At 37.4% G+C, this 23591-nt stretch overlaps 2 protein-coding genes across 4 annotated transcripts in view; both read left to right on the plus strand.

Moving 5' to 3' along the window:
* The first annotated feature begins 867 nt into the window (after positions 1-867).
* Positions 868-17430, plus strand: psma3 (proteasome 20S subunit alpha 3). Its single transcript, XM_079833816.1, has 11 exons — positions 868-1007; positions 1490-1572; positions 1758-1881; positions 6083-6184; positions 6451-6524; positions 6652-6724; positions 13663-13728; positions 14786-14832; positions 15393-15460; positions 17119-17183; positions 17264-17430. The coding sequence occupies exons 1-11, from the start codon at positions 987-989 to the stop codon at positions 17306-17308; spliced, it is 768 nt and encodes a 255-aa protein (XP_079689942.1). The 5' UTR covers positions 868-986; the 3' UTR covers positions 17309-17430.
* A 1347-nt stretch (positions 17431-18777) lies between these two features.
* Positions 18778-23591, plus strand: part of arid4a (AT-rich interactive domain 4A) — a 36944-nt gene continuing 32130 nt past the window's right edge. The window contains exons 1-4 of one of the 3 annotated variants that reach the window (XM_079833817.1): positions 18778-19499; positions 20415-20464; positions 20836-20946; positions 22093-22158. In XM_079833817.1, the coding sequence (XP_079689943.1) occupies positions 20459-20464; positions 20836-20946; positions 22093-22158 (183 nt within the window). In that variant the 5' untranslated portion in view covers positions 18778-19499; positions 20415-20458. Of the gene's footprint in view, positions 20183-20414; positions 20465-20835; positions 20947-22092; positions 22159-23591 lie in introns of all 3 variants that reach the window. The other 2 variants (XM_079833818.1, XM_079833819.1) reach the window with 2 other exon arrangements.

Below are 23591 nucleotides of genomic sequence, written 5' to 3' on the forward strand. Positions count from 1 at the left end.
GAGGACAAAGCAACACCGTTGGTTTACTTGTACGTAATTTATGAATGTTTAGAATTGTATAGAAGTATATTTCAGAATATTTTGTAGCAAAAGTACAAAAATATATATTTTGAAGTTATAAGGTTTTCAAAAACATTATTATAAGTAAATATAAATAAATAAAAAGTATGTTTTGGTATAAAATAAATGGAGTGATGTTGTCATTAAAGCAAATAGAGACATGCCATAAAGCAATTAGTTCATAAAAATAAAATAAAAAGTTATATAAACGTGAGAAAACAATGGAAGATGCTAAACAGAAGAATTCCATTAGTGGTATTCGGGTTCCACGGTTGGTCATTTTGGATGCAAACCTCAACTGCTTTAAGGTTTAAGCCCACTACAAGATACAAATATTTTCAGTTTTAATGTTAAACATTATCCTTACATTAAAATCTATATGTAGATTATGTGTATGTTAACAAGATGCGTTCAAGTTATGTAGGGTGACCATATTTTGATTACCGAAAACCAGGGGCCCGTTTCAATAAGGAGGTTCAACCAACTCTGAGTTTAAACCTGAACTCTGAGTTGACTTACTCTGAGATGGGAAACTCTGAGTTTTGGGTTTCAGAACAGCTGAATTGAGGTAGTTCAATCAACTCTGAGTAGACTGACTCTGAGTTAAGCACATGCTTTATATATACACATATATATATATATTCGAAAACTCTGTAAGTGTAAAAATATTTCTCTAAATATTTCTCAGCTCTAAAAACTGTTCTTTACATCTCAGTAAATAATACTTCTTTTTTAGTATTCCACTTTTATTGTGAAAAACTGCAGCGCTAGTCCTACGAGAGGATCTGATTGGTTGATATTGTATCCACTCACAGAGCTCGTTGATTGCAGGTGGCAGAGAGAGAGCCGACGCGCTGTGAGTCTGCGGATGCTAATGCTCAACACTTAACGTCACTAACGTTTATAGTTTATCACAGTCAGTTAAAATGAGCTCCATTGGGACCGGGGTGAGTGGATTCAGTAATATAAAATGTATCATAGCGTTTGAATAAGATATAATGCAGAAAGAGCGCTTAATAACGGAATGCGTGTATGTCTGTGTCATTCTGAAGCTAATAAGCTACTGCTAGTGTGCAGGATCTGCATTAGTCTGTTTTATTTATCTCCAACCCACTTAAAGTTCAAAAAGTGTTTTCATTCATAAGTATCTTAAGTTATTTTCATGTACATGGTTTAGTTGTGTGTTTTCTGCACTGTTTTGCCCCTGCTGAGTCACTGCTCGCTAACAATGAAGGATGGCAGTTCAAATGAAAAGTCACTGAGGAGGCAAAGTGAAAGTAAAATTGATGTGCACAGCGAAAGCTGCTTTAGGCTTATAATTGAGGGTTGTCGTTATTATTGCAGGGATTAAAAACTACTTGAATTGTTTATTTATATTAAATGAATACCAGCAATAATTTTGACAGCAGTTCTCTTCTCCCCCATCCAGTATGATTTATCCGCCTCCACCTTCTCACCTGATGGAAGGGTATTTCAGGTCGAATATGCCATAAAGGCTGTAGAAAATAGCAGGTAATTAATTAACCACTATTACTACTACTATTACACATTAAATAATCTAAGCAAGAAACATTTTTAACACATTCATTTCAATGTGATGATATTTGTGTTTTGCACTTGATGTCTAATCAAACTGGGGTTCATATTAAGAAGATTAATTTAATAATTTGTGTTTAAATGTTTTTATCGTTCATCAGCACGGCAATCGGCATCCGCTGCAAAGATGGAGTCGTGTTTGGCGTAGAGAAGTTGGTGCTGTCCAAGTTGTATGAGCAGGGCTCCAATAAGCGCATCTTCAATATTGATCGGCACGTTGGAATGGTAAGAACATTGAGCAAACAGATTCTCATTGTGGAAATTCTTAATCCATTTATCTGACTTCACCACGGACAATTCAAAACAACTCCCAGTTGTTAATATAATACTACAGTATCTCGAGGTAATTCCCTTCTTGAATACTTCTAACACAATTTCAATACTTCAAGGTAAGTCCCGTCGAGAAGCTACTATCACTAACGTTACCTCAAACACTCATGAGTACACAGGTCTTTAGCATCTGTACACTCACCGTCCTTCTCAGGTGTACGCTGGTCTCTGCAGGATCCTTTTAATACTAACGTATTACAGCCTCACCCCGAGAACGGCTCTATGGTCTTCCGACACTATCACTGTCCCTACTGTGTTCTTTTGAGCGCAGAATCTTTAGTACTTCTATTCCTCAGCTGCGCAGCATATATACCTGACACCACTCTAAAGTTGCTCTTTGCTGAAATTAGGTTTTATTCACGGCCGGGAGATCACTGGTCACAACAACCAAATGAGTCTCCTGAACAGAAAGATGTACATTTAAGTTTTTACAGTTGATTGAAAATGAATGTCACTCAAGTTTCCTTCACTGTGATTTGTTCTGGTGATTGGTTTATCATGATCTAAGGTAATCATATGACTGTTCTTATTTGTGTTAAAGGGATAGTTCACCCAAAAATGAAAATTAGCCAATGATTTACTCACCCGTAAGTCATCCTAGATGTATATGACATTCTTCTTTCAGACGAATAAAATCGGAGTTATATTTAAAAGTCCTGGCTCTTCCAAGCTTTATAATAGCAGTGTTGCTCTGTTTTTGAAGTCCATAAAAAATGCATCTGTCTAGTGCTGGGCGGTATACCGGTTCATACCGAATACCGGTATTTATTTATTTTATGAAATGAATTTTGATGATACCGCTATACCGGTATATGTCGCTTAAACAACGTTCGGAACGTGGCGCAGCGCGTCATTGTTTGAGAGGGGACCCATTTCATTGATGCACTGTAGTAAGGAGCAGTCAGAGCACAGTTGAGATCGCATTAACAGCACAGCCTATGGATGAATCCTATACTCTCATTCATTATTCCCTATGTTATCACTTTATTTGAAGGAGTGAATGAAAACGTGCGTGAAGACGGACAGGCAATGTGTGTACATCGGCTGTACACTCGTTATTGCGGTGCAACGGGATAGAATGAGTGCACTCAATAACGTCCACTAGGGTTTCGGACACCACTAAAAAGTGCTGTCCCCTTCAAATAATGCTATATTTGAGGTTATGGGGGGCGATTTCGGATTCAGCCCTTGATTATAGTGGAGAATTCGAACTACATGTGGCGCGCGCGAGAGAGCGGTTTCTGCACGGAGCTCCGCTATATTACTATGGGATTAACAACGATCACCACATGGATCATATAGCACTGATATAGACCGGAGCGAGCGCGTTTACATTTTTTATGGACATATTTCATAAACTCTAGCGCTCTAGACATGAACCAGAAGCGTGTGTGCGCGCATATTTCATCACGTCTTATTAAAATGAAATGTATGCACTGATTACACTGATACAACCGTATGTCTGATCACGAACGCGCTGACACGATGGATTATTCTGCTACACAAAAGACAATGATGTAAATTAATAAATAAACTGACAATTCAAAGAAGAATGGGCAAAAAAGTAACTGCTTTATTCTTTCTGTGTTAAACTGATGTGTCATTCGTTCATAGAGTGCTCTTAAATGTATTGCAAATATACGCGTTTTTCTTCGTTTTGGCAGTTTGTTGTTAAATAGGGTTAGATTTTTAAAATGCTTAAGGTGCCCTCAACTCAACTTTTAATATTCAGGTGTCTGTAAGTATGGCTCTGAGTGTGTTGCAGGTCTGTGTTTTATTGGTTGCTGTCTCTCCACAGCATCATTTTGTGAGGCTTTGTAAACCAGGCCTATTAACTCTAGTGTGGAATTTTTCTAGTCACTCATCATGACAGTAAAACAGGGTATTCTAGTGAATCTCCTGCAGTATTTCCTCTCTTAATCAGTAGAAAATGTGATTAACACCCGGTCATGCATAGGGGAAAAAATACCGTCATATACCGTGAAACCGATATAATTTAGAAAAATACCGTGATATACATTTTTGGTCATACCGCCCAGCACTACATCTGTCTGTCATATAACGTGCTCCACACGGCTCAAGTGAATCTGCATTTGTGTAAGAAAAATAACCATATTTAAAACTTTATAAAGTAAAGTTTCAGCCGATCGCCTTTTCCATAAATTGAAAAAGTGTTGAAAGTGTCTCTGGCGTTCAAAAGGCTAACGTTACCAGGTATGCTCGTAAGACGCATCTTGAATCGAGAAGGCACTTTCAACACTTTTCCACGGAAGGCGATCGGCTGGAACTTTACTTTCTAAAGTTTTGAATATGGATATTTTTCTTACACCAACGCATCAATTCGCTTCAGAAGGCCTTCATTAACCCCCCCAGAGCCGCGTGGAGCACGTTATTTGACGGACAGATGTATTTTTTATGGACTTCAAAAACAGAGCAACTGCTATTATAAAGCTTGGATTAGCCAGGACTTTTTTAATTTAACTTTTTTAAAGAAGAACGTCACGCCTAGGATGATTTAAGGTTGAGGAAATCATGGGCTAATTTTCATTTTTGGGTGAACTATCCCTTTAAGTCTACATGGTCTTTGACCTGAACATCCTTAAGGCCTTTGCACACTGAGTCCGATATTCGTATGCAAAATTTTTGCACGTCAAAAAATAAATTCGACCTCACGTTATGTCAGTCACGCTTGCGCACAGCCTCCAAAACTTTCGTCCGTCAAAAGAAAATTCGGAACAGGTTCGATTTTCTGCGTTTTTCGCATCCGTTTTTCCCATCTACAGTGCTGATGCCCAACCTAAAACTGCTGGCAATGGTGGTGAATGAATCGCCAGTGCTCAGATACCTACAATTATGTATACAATTATTATTGTATCAAAATACTACTAATATTATTATATCACAGCTATAATTATAGCACACCAAGTCCCTGTAAACCGTGTGTGTGTGTGTGTGTGTGTGTGTGTGTGTGGATCCCTTAGACATACTGCCAGTCTCTGTTCAGGATCAATTGATTCACGGAAATTGGTGGTCTTCTTTTTAATATGTGGCAAAGCAAAGCATCAAACTGAGTCACTGACATTCTAAAGTAAACTTTGAATTGGTCTGGATAATCCCGCAGCTCCTTGATAAGGTGGTGGAACTCTCCTTCCTCTCTACGCGATCGCAGGAGTGGATGGACCCATTATTTTCTCTTTCTTTTTCTCTTTTGGAATATAAGAAGAGAGAGGACAAAAAAATCATTCTCACTACTACTGTGCAAGGTCTCTGTGTGTGACGAATTTTTCGGATCACTAATACGAAAAGACGCATGCGAAAATTTCGGACTCAGTATGCAAAGGCCTTTAGTCTGCGTTTTTCTGTAGTTTCATGTTAAATAACCCTTTTACCACTTCTGAGGCCAGCCCATTATATAAAATATTTCCATCACAGTGCTCAGTAAAATAGTTTAGTATACATACTTGGATTATGCTGATGGCAGTGAATTATTAGATTGTGTCTCCTAAAATTCTTAACTTCCTTTATTGTACTTTAAAAATCAATTACATCCATGTGATTATTTGGACATTGTGCGTCCTTAAACTACACTGGTTGTCAAAAGTTTGGAATAATTACGATTTTTTTTTAATGCATTTGAAAGAAGTCTCTAATGCTCAGCATGGCTAAATTGATTTAATCATAAAATCTGTAAAACAGTCATATTAATTTGTGAATATTATTACAATTTAAAATAACTGATTTCTGCTATATTATATTGTAAAATACAATGTATTCCTATAATGGCAAATCTGAATTTGCAGCATAATTCCTTTAGTCTTCAGTGTCACATGATCCTTCAGAAATCATTCTAGTATGCTGATTTGATGCTCAAGAACATTTCTTCTTTTTATTATGCATATTCTTATAATTTTTTTGGATTCTTTTAGTAGAAAGTTGAAAAAAAAAACATTTATCTGAAATATAAATCTTTTGTCACTTTTGATCATTTAAAAAAGAAAAAAAGTATTAAAAAAATATATAAAAAAAATGCTGTCTCCAAATGTTTGAATGAGTAAATCTCTACGTATATATGAATTCCTGTTTGTATGTCTTCTAGGCTGTGGCTGGTCTTCTAGCTGATGCACGATCTCTCTCAGAAGTGGCCAGAGAAGAGGCCTCAAACTTCCGCTCCAATTATGGCCATGACATCCCACTGAAGGTTAGAGAGAGTAAAGCAATAGATCACACCAAAATTAACATTGTGCCTTCATTTATTCACCGTAAATAATTTCCTCACTCTAAAGTTACCAACAAAAAAAGCATAGATGTTAGGCCATATGACTCGTGCTATATTATAAATCGTATGTATCCATATGATTTATGTATATGAAACAAAGAATGGTAATTCTTTTAATAACAACAGTGAAGTCTGAAATGAGATGCTGGTCATTGATGTACTTTCCTCCAACATATTTTTCCAAACAGCATCTTGCAGAGAGAGTGGCCATGTATGTCCATGCATACACATTATACAGCGCTGTGAGGCCTTTTGGATGCAGGTAGGTCTTCTGTAAAGTTTTGATAATGCAATATATTGGTTACTTGTAAGAGCTTTATTTAGTGTATATTTTTTATTAGTGTGTTTAACGTTTTGTTTTACTTGTCTCTTTTTCTTTAACCTGTCAGTTTCATTCTGGGATCTTATAATGAAGATGATGGTCCACAGCTCTACATGGTTGACCCTTCTGGGATTTCATATGTAAGAGATCTCTTTACATAAATTATCTCTTTTAATCAGTACTTGAATACTTAAAGGGTTAGTTCAACCAAAAATAAAAATTCTGTCTAAATATTCACGCTCATGTCGTTCCAAACCCAAAAGACTTTCGTTCATCTTCGGAACACAAATGACGATATTTTAATGAAATCTGAGAGATTTCTGTCCCTCCACTGAAAGTCTGTTCACTCAAACCTCTGACGCTTCAAAACGTTAATAAAGAGATTGTAAAATAAATCAATATGAATTAGAGCTGCTCTATTAAAGGGGTGGTAAAACACATTCTTTTGAAGGCTTGACTGTGTTTGTGGGGTGCACTGTAACATGTGTTCATGCTTCGTTTAAAAAAAAAATTGCCTTTTGTCATATATTTGACCTTTATTCTACACTGCTCTGTCCCTCCTTGTAAAACGGTCTGATGCTTTCCGGGTTGTATGAAGCCAGTCCCTCAAAAATACGCGATGGGCTCAGATTGGTTAGCTGGCCCAGTGTGTTGTGATTCGCTAACCGCCTAGTGCACGTTTGTCGGAAACGCCACGCCCCTTACCTTTACCGGAGGCTGTGCTTTGGTCAGTATTAGAAACAACGGCGTCAATAAAACCATATGAGCCCGAATCAGACCCAGAACATTTGAGTGAAGATGATCGAGCAGAACCTGTTCAGTCCTCAAGAGTAGGGTTGGGAATCGTGAGAAATTTTCCGGTTCCGGTTCCGGTTCCGCCTAACGATTCCGGTTCCAATTCCGGTTCCATTAAAATTATTAAACAAATAGTGGTAAAGGAAAAAGGCACAATACGCAACTCAAACAATCCATTTTGTGTTTATTACTTGCTCTAAAATGTATTTACAGGTTGGCAATGTCAAAAAAGTCCTGTACTGTACATATATTACAGTATTAATTAAGCCATTCTTGCAACACATTGTTTTTCAAATGAACACCTCTGAAATTGTCTTATTACATTTTATCTCTCTGTCTCTAATAAATATAATTTATAACTTGGTTTTATTCAGTTATATTTATTAATTAGTTGTATATTAATTTAATAGTAATTCAGTTATTCAGTGAACTTGTAAATAATAAATTGCAATTCAGCATTACAAAGGTAATTGTGCCTAAACCACTAAACCGCTTACCTAAACCACGGTGACTCAACGGTTGACAAATATATATATATATATATATATATATATATATATATATATATATATATATATATATATATATATATATATATATATATATATATATATATATATATATATATATATATATATATATATATATATATATATATATATATATATATATATATATATATATATATATATATATATATATATATATATATATATATATAGGCCTTTCACTATAAATCTGGTATAAGCCCTGAGGCACTCTCTGCTGTAGCAAATGTTTTGTCAAATTGCTAGTGCAGCCTCCTTTGCATGTTATTAACTTTTCACGTGTTACATTTTGCTTCATTATCATTCATTCTTTGGAAATGAATCCATACTTGTGACTTTCTCTTCGCCATGCTGGTGGTCAACGAGAAAATATCTGACGCAAAACCTTAAATGTGTAGCGCGAGGGCTTTCAGGCTGAACTGCGTTGCACTCCTGGAAGCGGCAGGCAACGTAATTAATATTCATGATGAGGTGAGCCAGGGTTGCCAGGTTTTCACAACAAAACCCGCACAATTGCACAATCGCTTCAACCCGCGGACATGAAACACAGCCCGCGGCAACAGTGGAAAACGGGAAGGCGGTAAACGACGGACTTGGCAACACTGGCTGTCACTCTGATACGCTTCCAGCGCTTCGCACACACATTGCACCAGAACCGTTTTCGGAACCGAAACTTAGGAATTTCGCGCGGTTCTGGTATTTTTCAAAAATCAGTTTCGGTTCTGCATAAGAACCGGTTCTCGGTTCCCAACCCTACTCAAGAGTAAAGATTGCGGATCTATAATCGCTACTGAATGGCACTTTAACTTTTGTATTTTTAGAACGATTATAGCCAAATATCTGTCGCAAGAACTAACCCAAAACAAACACTAAGCACTGGCTTTACTAGTAAGTTAGCCAAATCACACACAGAACCATGTTTAGCATGCCTGTAGATAAACAATACATAAAAGCTCTAATCAAAGAATCATTTACACTAATGCCAGGTTCGCTGTTGAGATTTTAACGTTAGTGTTTGTAACGTTAGGTGTTCGTCGGATAACGTTAAGTATGAATGAGCATTTAACAGACTGGTTTGCCGAACAGCGCTGTCATCTGTTTACTTCCTTGCTACAATGTACAACCTATTACAGGAAAACACATTGATGAAAAATAAATCAGACTTACAGGTTGTGGCCCGTAAACAGCTTCTGTTTGTAAATCCAGCTTTCAGGACAAGCCGTGGTGCATATCCTGTATTGAACTCGCGAAGTTTGTGGAAGTTGTCCTCCGTGAAATGTGCAGCGCGCGCGTCGTGCATCCACGCACAGGCAGTGTTTTTTTCACGCAGCTGACGTTGTGCAAATCCGGCATTGAAATTGCGAAGACGGTGGATGTTTTCCTCCGTAAGATGTGCTGCAGGGAGCCCCGCGCGCGCCTGTTCCCCGCTGTCTCATACACACGTACATATAACATGCTGTATGTTAAACGCTCTGCAACGCACCCCCGTCCCTATGAAGGCTGAACAAAGCAAGTACCCCAGACCTGGAATCCGGATGAAAATAACAGCGTTTCCTCGGCATCGCGGCAACAACACTCCAGCCTAACTATACCACAACAGCGCCGCGATACAAAATGGCCTCACCCCCCCTATTTAATATTCTCGGAGGAGGGGTTTATGTAAATATTGAGCCTGGTGAGGTCACCAACCCTGGAGGAATGTCTGTAGTCGCCTAGCGGCCGTTTGCTGTAGTTCTTAGAAACTGATTTCTTTAAAAGCAAATATCTCCCTTTGCTTTAAACTTTGAACGTTGTAACTTTGCAGATGTTGTTTATGCTCAAGCAGCAACATTACACGCTAGCTAAAGTTAGAATAGTGAAATCGTGGTTTACCACCCCTTTAATCGTTAAAAGATCATGATCTCGATTCAAACACACACGCGATCTTATTCCTAAATGAGCATGATTCTGCTATGCCTGTTTCACATCGCAAGCATCAGCAGAGCATGAAATGCGCATGTTTTGCCGCTACCCATGTTAATGAATGAGAGGGTCGGCCATCACGCTTCCGATGTGAATGCTCTGATTTAGGGCTGCAACGACGTTGGTCATGCCCGTTGTGCTTTCACACTGCCAGTGTTTGTCTCGCGTGGCGTGTGTATTGCAAATACAGACGAATATTGTCCATTCGGTCACATTTTCCGGTGACCCGAGTACGTCTCGTGCTTTTATTTATTATGGGCAGCATATCTGCTGCAAATGTGACCGGGTTCCCCTCTGTCCCAAACACATATGCATATATAACATGCTGTATACAGGTAGTTTACATGATTAAAGTAACATTAAAGTTAAGATATGCCTCTAGTTTAAATCATTTTAATTGGGTCTTTGAAGTTTGGGCACACAATTCTGGCAGTTTAAGTCGTTGTTTATGCACATGTAGGCTTTATCTTCTAAATAGACGACTAGTTATACATTAACACTATGCTGAAAGCTCCTGTATGTGAACCTTTTGCAGATAAAAACAAGTGTATTTTCGTTTACTATTGCCACAAATCAATAACTTAATCATACTCAACTATTATAGTAAACAACATTTCCTAATTAGGCCTACTCTGTATACATTTTATGATAAATAGTATCATTAGTTATACATAATGTTTAAAATGCTTCTTGTGTTCATCTATTTCATTATAAAATGGCATAAGTACACTACCCTACCTGAAATACAATTAATATTGTCATCATTCATTGATTTCATGTTAAAGGGTTAGTTCACCCAAAAATGAAAATTCTGTCATTAATTACTTACCCTCATGTCGTTCGACACCCGTAAGACCTTTATTTAAATATAATTAAGATATTTTAGTTGAAATCTGATGGCTCTGAAAGGCCTCCATTGGCACAATGCACGGTACACTCTCAAGACCCTTAAAAGGTACTAAAGACGTCGTTACAAAGTCCATCTCACTACAGTGGTTCTACAATAACTTTATGGAGTGACGAGAATAGTTTTTGTGCGCAAAAAACCCTAAATAACGACTTATATAGTGATGACGATTTCAAAACACGGCATCATAAAGCTTCGAAGCGTTATGAATCAGTGAGTCAAATCATGATTCGGATCGCGTGTCAAACCACCAAACTGCTGAAATCGTGTGACTTTGGCGATCCAAACTGCTGAATCGACTCACTTCATAACGCTTCGAAGCTTCTTGATGCCGTGTTTTGAAATCGTCATCACTATATGTGTCGTTATTTAGGGTTTTTTTTCCCACAAAAACTATTCTCGTCACTCCATAAAGTTATTGTAGAACCACTGTAGTGAGATGGACTTCGTAACGACGTCTTTAGTACCTTTTAAGGGTCTTGATAGTGAACCGTGCATTGTGCCAATGGAGGCCTTTCAGAGCCATCAGATTTCAACTAAAATATATTCATTTGTGTTCTGAAGATGAACGGAGGTCTTACGGGTGTCGATCGACATGAAGGTAAGTAATTAATGACAGAATTTTCATTTTTGGGTGAACTAACCCTTTAAAGTAATATACAAATTCACTACCCTCTTTGAAATACAATAATCAGTAAAAAAGAATCATCAGATTAAGCTGGAAAAAAATCTTTAAATTAGTCGACTAATCAAAAAAAAATATATATTGTTAGATTATTCGACAGAAAAAATTATGGTTAGTTGCAGCTCTACTCTGATTCATTGATATGGGCATCGAAAACACGTGCTGCTCACGCTCCGCTGACCCTTGCAATGTGAAACTGTTTAAACCAAAGACTTTAAGGACTTTGGCTAACATTTGAAAGTACGATCACACACTGCAACATTCAAATCTGCGTCACGCTGGCGCTGATCCGGAGAGAGCAGCTGCCATAAATGTAGGCTACAGTGTAAAGCAGCTTCACAACCAAACAGTCTTTTCAACCACACATTGTCGTTATTTATGTGACAAACATTTAAATAATGGGATAAAAGTGTACTGGGATAAATCATCTTTTGAAAGGAGTTTGACATTGTATGTATTGTATTGATTATCGTTACGCCAGGAGGTGGCGACAAGTGAGTGTTTAAAAAGTCTTTGTCATTGAATCATTAAAGATTTATTCACAGACGCTGATTCATCCAATAGACAAACAAGTCTTAATGAATGAAACATTGACTCCATTCAAATCAATTTTGATTCATTTGTTCAAATGAATTTCTTTTAAATTCTAGTTTTCATGTAGTTTTCTTTAGTTGTCTCTTTTTTTCTTCTTCTTCAGAATCGTGGGAGAATCGCAATCTTCATTTTACACCAAAAAAAATTGTGATTCTCAATTTATCCAGAATCGTGCAGCTCTAATATGAATCAAGCGGTTTATTCCGAATCCTCTGAAGAGACACGATCGCTTTATATGATGTACAGATTAAATTTTGTTGTTTTATTAACATATGTGGTGATGAGGTTCATTCTCGCATGTTACGCCACACGTTTGAGCTTATGCAAGAACCAATGAGGTTTGTTCTCGCGTGTCAAGACTCAAGCAAGTACTGTTGAGCTTTTATACGTGAATAAAAGACTAAATTCAATCTGTTCATCATATAAAGCAATCGTGTCTCTTCAGAAGACTTGGATTAAACCGCTTAAATGCAATCTCTTTATGAATGTTTTGAAGTGGTGAGGTGAACAGACTTTCAATAGAGTGGTGCAGGTATGACATCAGAACCCGGAAGTCTATTTCGCTGCTGGTTTCTTTAAGATTTTCCAATGGGGTTTTATAACGGGGGTTTTCTCTTTCTGAGTAAAATAAAGCCTATGGTAAACAACTTGACAATACTTTGAGGTTTTGTTCTACAACGTAAATTACACTCGTAGTGAAAACGTGATTTTGGAAGCAGTTATGTTAATTTTTCAAAGCATATGTTTTTAATAAGTAACTAGATAAGACTGTGTGTGTGTGCGCGCGTGCGCAGTGTACATTAAAGAACAAAACGTCACAGTATCATCGTTATGTTTACCACAGGCTTTATTTTACTTAAATTGAAAAACCCCATAGGAGGGAACCAGCGGCGAATTGGACTGACGGGTCATTCCTGCACCACACTATATAGGGACAGAAATCTCTCAGATTTTATTGAAAATATCCTCATTTGTGTTTTAAAGATGAACAAAAGTTTTTGAAACGACATGAGCGTAAGCAAATTACAGAATATTTATTTTTAGGAGAACTATGTAATGCACACTACCAGCTTTGACACACTTTGGCTCTGTCCCAAATGGAGCTCTCGCAGTCCACACTTTCATGACGTAATGCCGTGGTTGTGTAGATGTTCGATGCAGTGTGGGCTCAGCAAAAGTGCTCATCGAGGGCTATTATGGGCCGCAAAGGGGGTACTCGCGAGCACACTTCTGAAACCTACAATTACAAATGGGAGACCATACGGTCTTTTAAGTCCACAAGACTGCAAGTACACATGAAGCGTGCCATTTGGGACAGGGCCTTTTACTGGATTTTTGAAGCCTTCTGCTTTTTTATGAAACTAGTTCTGTAGCCAAATGCAAGTACAAATGCAACATAACAACAATGTTACCTTTTGTGGTCAAGTTGGAGTGGCCAATGATGGAAAAGTAGTTAAAATGTCCAGCATACATGTGAACTCCTTACGTAGTGCAATACTAAGTGCATATTGTGCATTGTTTACACTAACCTGAACTTCCTGTACATGTATTTTCTTGTTTTATTAATGTTTGGTGTGTGTTTGTTAGGGTTACTGGGGCTGTGCTATTGGAAAAGCCAAGCAAGCTGCCAAGACAGAAATTGAGAAACTACAGGTAAGTGTTATTTATTATATAGACTTTATGCGTCAGAGAAACAAGCACACAGCCATGTTGTATTTTTCTGTGTTTGCGGTAGCTCTGTATATTTCAATAGTTTTGCTGTCGAAGAGTTATTAGATTGTTTACTCTACAAAAAGTAAATCCACTTCACCAAAGTTGTCATGAGCATTGTAATGCTTGAATCTGATGTCATAACAAATGTTAGTAAATGGGCAAGATTTTAAAATGAGTAGTTCATTCATAAATCTTACCTTCATGCTGTGGAATTAAAAACCGGAAGACACGACTTGATTGTGGAGATTTGAAAGGGGGCAGGGCTACATAAGGTCTATAGCGAGATATATTCATAATTTTGTAAAGAGCTTTCAGATATAAACACATATTTTATTTTACACTACTGTTCAGGCATTTGGGGTCTATAAATTAACTTTTATTAAGCAAGAAATTGATCAAATGTTGCTGTAATTCAAATAAATTCTGTCCTTTTGAACTTTTATTCATTTTTATTGAGCCGCAAAATCAGCATATTAGAATGATTTCTGAATGTTCATGTGACACTGAAGAATGGAGTAATGATGCTGAAAATTCAGCTTTGCCATCACACCAGAAGGCCGCTACCAGAAGCCAGTGATTATAGTTTATAAAGTTATAAATATGGATATTTTTCTTACAAAAACACACCGATTTACTTCAGAAGGCCTTTATTAACCCCCCGGAGCCCCTTCTGAAGTAAATCTTATTGTCTTTCATTTGTTAGCATGCACTCATTCAGATCTTTACCCCTAACACTACAGCTGTGATGTTTAGTGTGCGCATGTTTGGCAGTCTTTCTTTGGAACATGTTCAAACAAGAGTCCGCTACTTTCAGTACTGCAGGGCCACATCATATAAATCAGTCTTAAAGAAGTAACAGTGTTATACCATCAGAAGATTTGTCATTTCAAAACAATAACAATGCTAGATTCCTTTAACCGTGTTTTCATGGTAATGTCAACAGATTAAAGTGAATACACTTGTAAAGGTTAAATCCTGTCATTTTAATTTATTTCAGATGAAAGATATGACCTGCAGAGAACTGGTGAAGGAAGTGGCAAAAATGTGAGTGTGTTTTATTTCTAACTTAAAATGGAGAAGACTTTAAAATCTAGTGCATCATTCACAGTCAACACAAGAGAGCAGTAGAGGTCCATGAACCATATACCAGCCAAACCAGTTGAACTACTAGTATTGAGTTTTGTGCTCGAGCTTTTAAAGGTCTAGCTCAGCTGATTTTTTTTTTTCTCTTATCCGTTAGGTTGCTGAGTTTACAATAATGTTGGCTACTAATGAACAGGGTTCCCACACCTTTTGACCAATCAATTTAAATGACTTTTTACATGACTTTTCTCAGGCATTGAAAGGTTACTCAAGAACTTTTCTAGTGTTAAATCATCTTATTGAGATTGCACTAAAAGAAAAATCTAACCAATATATTTATAATTTAGAGCAGAGCATAAATAATACACAACTGTCTAACTTATGTGATTTTTCCTGACCTTTCCAAGTTGTCCATGATTGTGGGAGCCCTGAATAAAACATTTATAACATGCCAAATCTAATGAAACATTTTATATTTCTACATTTTATAACTTTGTTTGTGTTTTGTCATCTCTTTTCAGTATCTATATCGTTCATGATGAGGTGAAAGACAAAGCCTTTGAGCTGGAGCTTAGCTGGGTTGGAGAAGGTAATGACAGGCTTTTGTATTCTATTTCTAATTTATCATGAATTTAACTTAGGCTGCATTTACACTGGCACAAAAAAATCTACTCCCATCTGACACAGATTGGAATTTGTTGCACACGTGTAAACACAAAAATCTGCACGAGAAACTGGCGAGTACAACAAACTTTAAACATATGAATAAAGCTGCCAGCTGTGTCTCTTTAGAACTTTTAGTGTTTTGGAAATCTTCTTGTAGCCATATACTTTCTAATGTAATAAAATAATTTGTTCTCTACAGCTTTTGTGAGAGCTCTTTTGACTTGGCCATGTTTGCTACTCAACTTTAGAACATTCATGGGCACAAGCTAATTCAGTATTGTTATAGTTTCCAAAGGCTTAATTGTGTTTTAACACAATTTTGTAACATAGTACACAATTAAGTGACATAAAAACAGCAGCGTTAAATAGGGGTTGAATAACTATGACATGCCTGTATTACAAAAAACAAAACAAACTCAAAAGCATTACATTATATATTGACATTATCACACTTAAAATTGCCACTAAACTGTTAAAAAAGCTGTATCTTTAGAGAAGCTTATATTTGTAAATTACGTTTTTACAGTCTCGGGGGGTTGAATCATTTTGATTGCAACTATGTCTAAACACACATCCGATTCCTCTTGGAATTCCAAGCCACCACAAGGCAAGGATGACACGTTTGGCCGAAAAGATTGCTTTTAATGTTGTATTATGAAGCAGACATGCTTGTATGCGCTTGCACAGAAACTCACAGCTTTTTTTTTACTGAGATGGAAACTTTATAGTTCAAAAATTTTGTACACAGAAACATTCAGGAGCACGAATTTTTCAAATAAAACAGCTTCGCTACTGAAAGCTACATTATATTTCTCAGAAATTAGGTTATAACTTTGCTGTTTTTGTAAATAAACTAAACAAGCTTGACTATAGACACATGCAGGTAATTCACTCACAATCTCTCGTTAATTACTTTAAATGAATTCAAATAAATGAAATCTTACTGCACTACTAAAATAACAAATGAAAATTAATTTTTATATCTGTTCAGCCAGATTTTGCGCTGCAAACATCCATGACAGCTTTTAACTTATCCATGCTGGCAAATAATCATGGCCACCTGACAGGAATTATGAAAAAAAATTTGTACAGCCATTCAAAACCCAAGGGTCAACCATGTCGCATAGTAACCAAGAGTACCAACGGAATTATTTTGGCGGGGATTAATGTAAACACAGATATTGGATAACAGGCAGGACAACAACAAAAAATTGTCTCTGTACATTAAGACTTGTAAGCACAGCATTTACTGAATCTGAGATTTTAGGAAAATATTTGTAGTACTTAACTTCCTTTCAGTTTTCCTCTACTGTATTTGTGTTCAGTGCTGCATTTCTCATAAAACCCCTTTCATTATTTTGTTGCATATTAAAAAAAAAATTCCATACATTTTTAAATTTAAGATTATAATATGATGATAATGTTTTAGATGTTGGCGTAATGTGTGATTCAACATATCATTCCTAATTGTTTTTGAGGGTTTTTTTTTTAATCCTTGATTTTTATGGAGTATCAACACTAAAAAAAAAGAGGAATTGCTATATATATGTTTTTTTTTTTTTATCTCTTATTATTAATTAGTCACCAAAGGAAGGCACGAGCTTGTTCCGAAAGACATCAAAGAGGAGGCAGAGAAATACGCTAAAGTAAGTAACTGTTCCTCTGGTAATAGTTATACAAAAGCTCTCTACAGCGTTTGCTTATTATCATATTTCTGTTCTGACAGGAATCCCTGGAGGAGGAAGATGACTCTGATGAGGACAACATGTAAACACGGTGTTGCAAACCTCTCTGTTTTTCCACTCAATGACTGTGTACCATGTTTTCAGACATTCTGGCAACTCTCAAGTTGACTGTAGACAATAAACAATGTTTTTTATGTTTTCTAATGGACTAATGCAGTTCTGTTTTCCTTTTTTGTGGGTTTCAAACTTGACAATAAATACGATTTATAAAACTGAATGAAGCTCTGATTCAGACTCCTAAATTACCATAATAACCATTCATTAGTTGGGCACCAAGCTAAGGCAAAGGATCCACCTTCTCTTTCAGAAAAAACTATGGTGTCATTGATATTTATTTACACCCTGTCTAGAGAATGTGTATATTACTAGGTTGGACATAAGGCACTAAATACTTTATGAATTTGGCTGTAAATAAACAGTTCATCTGCAATATGCTGCAAGGATTTGACCCTGAGTTAATGGTTAACTTGGTTGTGCCAGCCTAGCATATGGAGCCTCAAAACAAACCCAGTACATTATAATTTACTTTTTAAAACTGCCATCCATGACATTGTAACCCAAGCATGCATGCATGATATAGTTTTGAAGTGTGACTAGGTATTTAACTTTAAGGAACATACTTAACCCACTGATATTTAGCACTGTGATGTACACTAACAGTCAAGAGTTTGGGCACACCTGCTCATTCATTATTGTTACTAATTTACACATTTTAGAATAACAGTAAAGCCATCAAAATGACAGAAATTAAGGGATGAGAATGATGTAGTAAATCAAAGTTAAAAACAGGTCTTTCAGGATTTCCACAAAACTAATTCAAGTATTTAAGACATTTTGTTTAAAGCTTATGAAAAAACATAAATTAATCCAGACATTAAACAAGCAGTGCATAGACAATTGTAGCTTCGTGTCGTGTTCTTTGCCTTTGATGCTAAAGCTTTGCACGTGACCCATTTTAGCTCTGTGTTGCTGATTATCTCTTATGTGGAAAGTAGAGTTTGAATGTTGCTTTAAAACGGTCCCGTACATGTATTATGTAATGTGTGCTTGCAGATTAATTTACAAGATGATTAATGAATAGGCAAACTGACAGATTTATTGATTACAACACAATACACCGATATAGTACAACTACATCAACATTGCACAAGTATGGATTATTTACGACCATGTTTATACATTAAACACCATAAACATAAGCTCCTTGTGTTCAGTCGCTGATTTGAAGTTAACTTATATCAACACTGAATCAAACACAGTCCTTATTATCCATCATAAACACACTTTAACACCCAAGTCAAAACACCCAACGCGATCCAATCGCATCACAATGCTTCAATATATCACGTTTGAGTAAAATTGGCATTTCAGTGACAATCTAATACATAATAATTTGAAACCACGCAGGTGTCATTGAATATCGTGTATCTAACGTGACACACATGCTTACTGTGACGCTCAGTTCCGGTCACGTGGTCAACAAACCGATGACGCCAGACGCACTCTACAGCAACGACATAAAGACGCCATTACCGTTGCCTTCAATTGACCTTTTCAACACGACCGCTTTAAAATTATTTATTGGTTAAATATTTGTAATACAGATCACACAAAGAACGAATTTAAGCTATATCGACGCTGAGGCTATTCGATCTGACTAGAAAGCAGGCAAAAACAGTCACGGGGCTCACCGCGAAATCTCACGGGCTCCGAGTCCAGAATGCGAAAATAATTACGTTGGGTACAAAATGGCGAATGTTCTCTTCGCTCCGACATGCGCAGACTGAGCGGAGGCTTTCCCTCTGAAACGAAGCTCCGTTCCCATACATCCTTCGAGCCAATGGGCTTCGCAGACGGGACGCTTCTGAGTGAATTCGACCTATCAGAACTGTGGACAACGCAGAACAGGAAACATGTAGCCAATCGGAGACCAGGATGGATTTGTTGTATTCGCAAAGAGTGCGACCCAAAGAACACCAATGAGAGAGCGCTATTTGCAGCGCCGCTTTCGTACTCCTCAATCAGGTTTCGCGCTTCGGTCTAGCCAATACAATTTAGCTTAGCAGTCAGCCAATCGCAATGCTCTGAATTTGCTCACAGTCGCCCCGGCAGCCAATAGGCATCCGAGAAACACAACCTCAGCTCAACAGCTTGTTATTTCGTCTATGCCTTTGCAACCTAGTCGAATGCTGAGCTGAAGCAGTCATATAGGAGCATGTAAGTACACATATATATTTCCACACACCATTCAAACACCGATATCGCGTCGTTAGACCCGCGTATTCACATCTGTCTCGTTTAAACCCGCTAGGCTGAAAGTAATCCAGTCATATTTGCCGTTTTCCCGTGGTTTCCAGCGAAGGTATTTAGGCGACGAAGAGAAAAAAATTGAATGGCAGAGTCGGCTTGTTTTCTCACTGGTTTTACCCGACGACTTTTACTTAAACTAACCGCTCAAAGCCGACCACTTTATAGTCAAAAACTTACAACTCAGTCTGAAGGGAAAAGTCGTCTCACATATTGTTGCGGAACTAACCCGAAGAACTATTTAAATCGCCATAACAGCTTCACTATATTTAGCTCAACCGTCACAATTTGATTGACAGGCGTCAATAACCACCATAACTGTCAGTTTGACGTTCTTCGAACTCAGATACTTCGGTAAATATAGTGCTAACTGAGGGAAAACGGGGGTTAGTGGATGGTGGAGGGGCTGACATGGTGCAGGACGGTGTGTGAGCTATGATGGCGACGTGACACACACACACACACACTCAGTGAGTGAAGCGGGAAGGAAACACGCAGGGTTTGAAGGGGTTATGTTTTCCTTCAGTGACTCCGTGCTTTGTTTTAACATCATCAAGACATCGTAAGTGGCTCAGATTGGAGGTAAAGTCACGGTGAGGCAGTTGAGGCTTTGTTTTGATGGGTTGGTCTTGTTTTTTTGATCATTTTGAAAGGGACGAGGACGAGAAGTGGCTAGCTGCGTTAGCTCCTTTAGCATTTCCTCTGTTCTGTGTGTTTGTGTTGTGCTGTCAATTTTTTTTCCACACACATTTATATGACACGTTTTTTAGCACATGGCGCCAGATCGTGACTGTTTCTTTCTGCGTTTGTGTTGTTCTGTTTCAGCAGTCAAAACCAATCGAGCTGGACTCCCTCAAATAGCCATCAAGATGAAGGTGAGTCTCTGCAGTTCTGATATAGGCGACGCCTCCCACCCAGCAAACATCTGGAACAAAACACTTCAATGAATAAAGCACATATGGATGGGGTATTTGTAAAATTGCTGATCAAAGAAGCTCAATAGTTGAGTGATTGAGGTAGCCAGTCTGTATAGGCTTTCTGAATTACCAAAATAGCACTTTTCATAACACTTCAGTCTGTAAGCTTTCAGAATAACCATAATAGTGCTTTTCATTACACTTCAGTGCTGTTACTTAAAGTATTCTTAGGTGATTTTGCTCATGATTTTCATAACCGTGACCATGCAAAGAGCAAGTGTTGATATGAATCTGTCTGTGCATCTTAATAATATTTACACTGTTCACAGGTAGCAGATGAACCTGCCTACCTTACTGTGGGGACGGATGTGAGCGCAAAGTACCGCGGTGCCTTCTGCGAGGCAAAAATCAAGACTGTTAAACGCATTGTGAAAGTTAAGGTACGTGTAGTCTGTCTGACACAAATATGCATTCATCATGTCAAGTCATGTCAAATTAATTTGTATAGCACTCACAATACACATTTTCAATGCAGCTTTACAGCAAATCATGAGGTTCATGTTTATAGTCACAATTTAATGATATAGTTTAAATTTTGCGATGATCTAAACGATCAAGTTGTTGAGGTTTGCTATTTAGTATATATTGCTTTACATGAATATACTGTATGCATGTGGAGATGTACTATATATGCAAATTTAAGTATTTCCCCAGGCAATAATATTGTTTAAATTTAGCGACGGTAAAACCTCAAGCAGTTGAGATTTTCTGTATACTATATATCACTTTCAGAACTTTGTCCCTTTTAAATATTCCTTGGTGTGCGGTTTCAGCTAGCAATCATCTTTCAGCTTTATTTATTAGTTTTTTTTAATGCGAAAAGTGGAAAAAGTTCAGAGTGCACATGTGGCTTGCATCTTATCTGTCAAGCCAGTGTCAGATGACAGGATAAACAAAGTTTTCCAAGTGTCATTTTCTGCTGGTGACAATGCACAGATTTGTGTTACAATAAAAGTGTTATGTTGCTTTTATGCAGAAGTGTTTTTTTACACCGCAAGCTTTAGTAACTTAGCTGGCCCAAGGAAAACCCTGCTTTGTTAACTAGCTCTGCAGACCATTCAAACATCTGCCGTGCAGAACGTCCATCTTTTCAGATAGAGTAGTCTAACAATAAGCTGACAAATGGCTTTATTTGGATCAGCCCCTACCATAAGAAGTAGGTTTTAGGGTTAATCCACACACTGGCATTTTTGCAAGACCTCATTGTACGTTGTCAATGTTTTGTTTTCTCTCAAGGTCTTGGTTTGTGGCGGTTCTTGTATTTTTAACCAAGCTAAACAGGACAGCATTGAGCAACACATACATGAAGTTTGTGTTGCACATCCTCAAGTGTGCATTTTACATTGTATGTAGGCGCTCACTAAGAAGCTTGTTTGAGAGAGATCATGAAGAACACGCCGTCGGTTACACAACCAGATTACTTCACCTTCATTGAGCTGTATGGTTACTGTCTTACCATCCATGTCACTCTCACCATCAAGCTTAAGTGCTCTTTTTCTATATTTTGTACCATTTTGTGTTTGCAGGTTATGCTTAAAGGAGAAAGCACCTCACAAGTTGTCCAAGATGACCAAGTCAAAGGACCCTTAAGGGTAAGAGACTTTTTTTTACACACCCACTCCAATTAATTTAAACCAAGTTTCCTATAATGCTTATATCTTGCACATGCATTATTTATTAGAAGGTACTGCTTAGTTGTAGCTAGGGATGGAACGGTAGGAAAACTTCATATCACGATTATAGTGACTCAAATTATCACGGTTATCAATATTATCACGGTTTTGTTCAAATGATATGAAAGTGTTAAAAAAGAACTGATGCACACACTGAAAACATTTCAAGTTTTATATTTGAAAATCAACAAACAACAAATAAATCAAGCAGCTCTATGCACTTTAAGCAAGATTATATTCCGTGGGATAGCCTTCCTTATAATGACTGTCGACAATAGCAATGCGTTATAATAAAACGGATGCGCTCTCTCATCTCATTCAAATGCAACTTGCGTCTCTGTTTTTTATTGTATTGAAAATTAAATCAGGACTTTACTATTAATACTAATTGTGAAAAACTTCTTGTGATCATTATCTGGACGATTGTTTTGTACACTGTACAAAACGGATTTTAAACGGGTAAGATTTAAAACATTAATCTCAATTCAATATTTATGTGGAAAAGGAAAATCTGTGTAATAAGTGTACAATGAATATACATTATTATCCCTTAAAGGGTTACTTCAGGGATTTAGCATTAAGCTTTGTATCAGTTGAAACCCGGTAGTATATTCGAATTATGGTACTTTCCCCCCTCATATCCCCCTGAGACGAGAGAATTATGGATTTTATTTTTGGAAATTAATCTTCAGATGACGCAAATATCATCATTTTGCTTCATCTGAGTATTTTTGGCCTGAGGCGAGAGACTACAGGAGCTAGTTCCGTATGTTATCAACAGAATGTAAATGCGCACGGCCGCTCGGCTCGGGCATTCATAACGGAGCGATATGGAGCAAAGTGAGTGTTTCAACTTTTCAATGAATTCCTATGAACGTTTAGCTTCCATAGGCATGATCTGATAACGCGCCAGACTGGACACGCGCCGAGAATGACTGCCGCATTTACCTCAGATCTTCTCTCGTGATGAATGAAATCTGACTCCTGCTGCGTCTGTGCCGTGACTTTCGTTCGGCTCACTCACAGTTTATTGAAAAGACACGTTCAGTTATTAATTGTAGTGTCTGTTCTCTAACTGAAGAAATTATTTTATTACTATGAATATCAAAACGACGCTGGGGGTGGGCAAGTGATAACCAGTAGCCGTGGCTTTGGAAGTGGCCTCGTAGGGCAGTGAAGCAAGTGCATTCTGGGAGTTGTTGTCTTTCATCCACATGAGACGCATACATTTTCTGTCTTTTCTCAGTCTAGAAGGAACCAAATTCAAAAATAATTTCACATTTCTACTACATAAATGACCCAGTTTAAATACACATTCATGTTCCCAGAGCTGAAGTACCCCTTTAAATGTC

This window comes from Gobio gobio (assembly GCF_949357685.1).
Source record: "Gobio gobio genome assembly, chromosome: 13".
In the NCBI taxonomy this organism is placed as follows: domain Eukaryota; kingdom Metazoa; phylum Chordata; class Actinopteri; order Cypriniformes; family Gobionidae; genus Gobio; species Gobio gobio.

Coding starts and splice junctions, on each gene's coding strand:
- psma3 (XM_079833816.1), top strand. CDS start 987: ATGAGCTCCATTGGGACCGGG. Junction 1,008..1,489: donor TGAGCTCCATTGGGACCGGG/GTGAGTGGATTC, acceptor TCCCCCATCCAG/TATGATTTATCCGCCTCCAC. Junction 14,833..15,392: donor GTGAAGGAAGTGGCAAAAAT/GTGAGTGTGTTT, acceptor ATCTCTTTTCAG/TATCTATATCGTTCATGATG.